We start from the raw sequence: 984 nt of genomic DNA, 5'->3' as shown, positions 1-984 counted from the left end.
GAGAGAGAGGGAGAGAGGGGGGGAGTGGGTGAGGGAGGGAGGGAGGAAGATGGGAAGGGAGAGAGGGAGACAGAGGGGGGAAGTGAGTGAGGGAGGGAGGGAGGGAGAGAGGGTTCTATATTTTGTTTTAGTAGAGGTTTTACGGCACTCGCAACTGCACAAGGTCATATGAGCGCCAGAAGATTCGAGCTGTTCCAAGAAAGCAAGAAACATACAAAAGAAGAAGGGGAGATAAGGACGATAGATGTTTGATAGGAAAGATGAAGCAAACCACACCATAGCACCCGCCAACCACCCTCTCTCTATCTCTCTCCCCGTTTCTCTCTCTGGGTCAGTTTCTCTTTACTGTCTCTCTGTCTCCCTCCCTCCACCCTCTCCCTCCCCTCCCCTCCCTCCCTCCCTCCACCTTCTCCTACCCTTCCCCTCTCTCCCTCCCCCTCCCTCCCTGTCCCCTCCACTCACGTGAGCTCCCTGTAGTCATTAAAGTACATCTGCAGCTGCTCTGCCTGGGTCAGTTTCTCCTTCCTGTGTCCAGCCTTCTCCACCAGCACGTTCCAGGCCCCGACCATCTCCTCGTGCTTGGCCGCGATGTGCTCCTGGGCGTCGGGGAAGGTGGAGATGAGTCGCTCCGCCTCTTTGGTGATGCTCTCTACCTGGTCACTGATGGCCGCCATGTCTCGCTACACACCAAGAAGAAAAAAAATAAGAAAAGAAAATTATAATATGCAAGAGGAAAGGAAAAATAGTATTAGAATTGTTGTACGCAGATAGAAAAAAAAGAAAATTATATGCAAGAGAAATGGAAAAATATTATTAGAATTGTACGTAATAAGAAAAAAAAAAAAAATTATATGAAAGAGAAAGTAAAAAACACTATTAGAATTGTACGTAATAAGAAAAAAAAAAAATTATATCTGAATATCCGAAAAAAGGAAAGAAAATAATTCATGAAGAATAAATAGAAGAGACATTTTTACCCCCCCC

At 46.3% G+C, this 984-nt stretch overlaps 1 protein-coding gene across 1 annotated transcript in view; it reads right to left on the bottom strand.

The window, feature by feature from the left end:
- LOC101851601 (spectrin beta chain, non-erythrocytic 2) overlaps window positions 1-984 on the bottom strand; it is a gene marked incomplete at its 5' end in the record, with an annotated part of 86,152 nt that overhangs the window by 33,459 nt on the left and 51,709 nt on the right. The window contains 1 exon segment of the mRNA XM_013087018.2: window positions 463-680. Within this exon segment, the coding sequence (XP_012942472.1) occupies window positions 463-680 (218 nt within the window).

Source organism: Aplysia californica, unplaced genomic scaffold, assembly GCF_000002075.1.
Source record: "Aplysia californica isolate F4 #8 unplaced genomic scaffold, AplCal3.0 scaffold00534, whole genome shotgun sequence".
In the NCBI taxonomy this organism is placed as follows: Eukaryota; Metazoa; Mollusca; class Gastropoda; order Aplysiida; family Aplysiidae; genus Aplysia; species Aplysia californica.
This window is presented reverse-complemented; position numbering and strand designations above follow the sequence as displayed.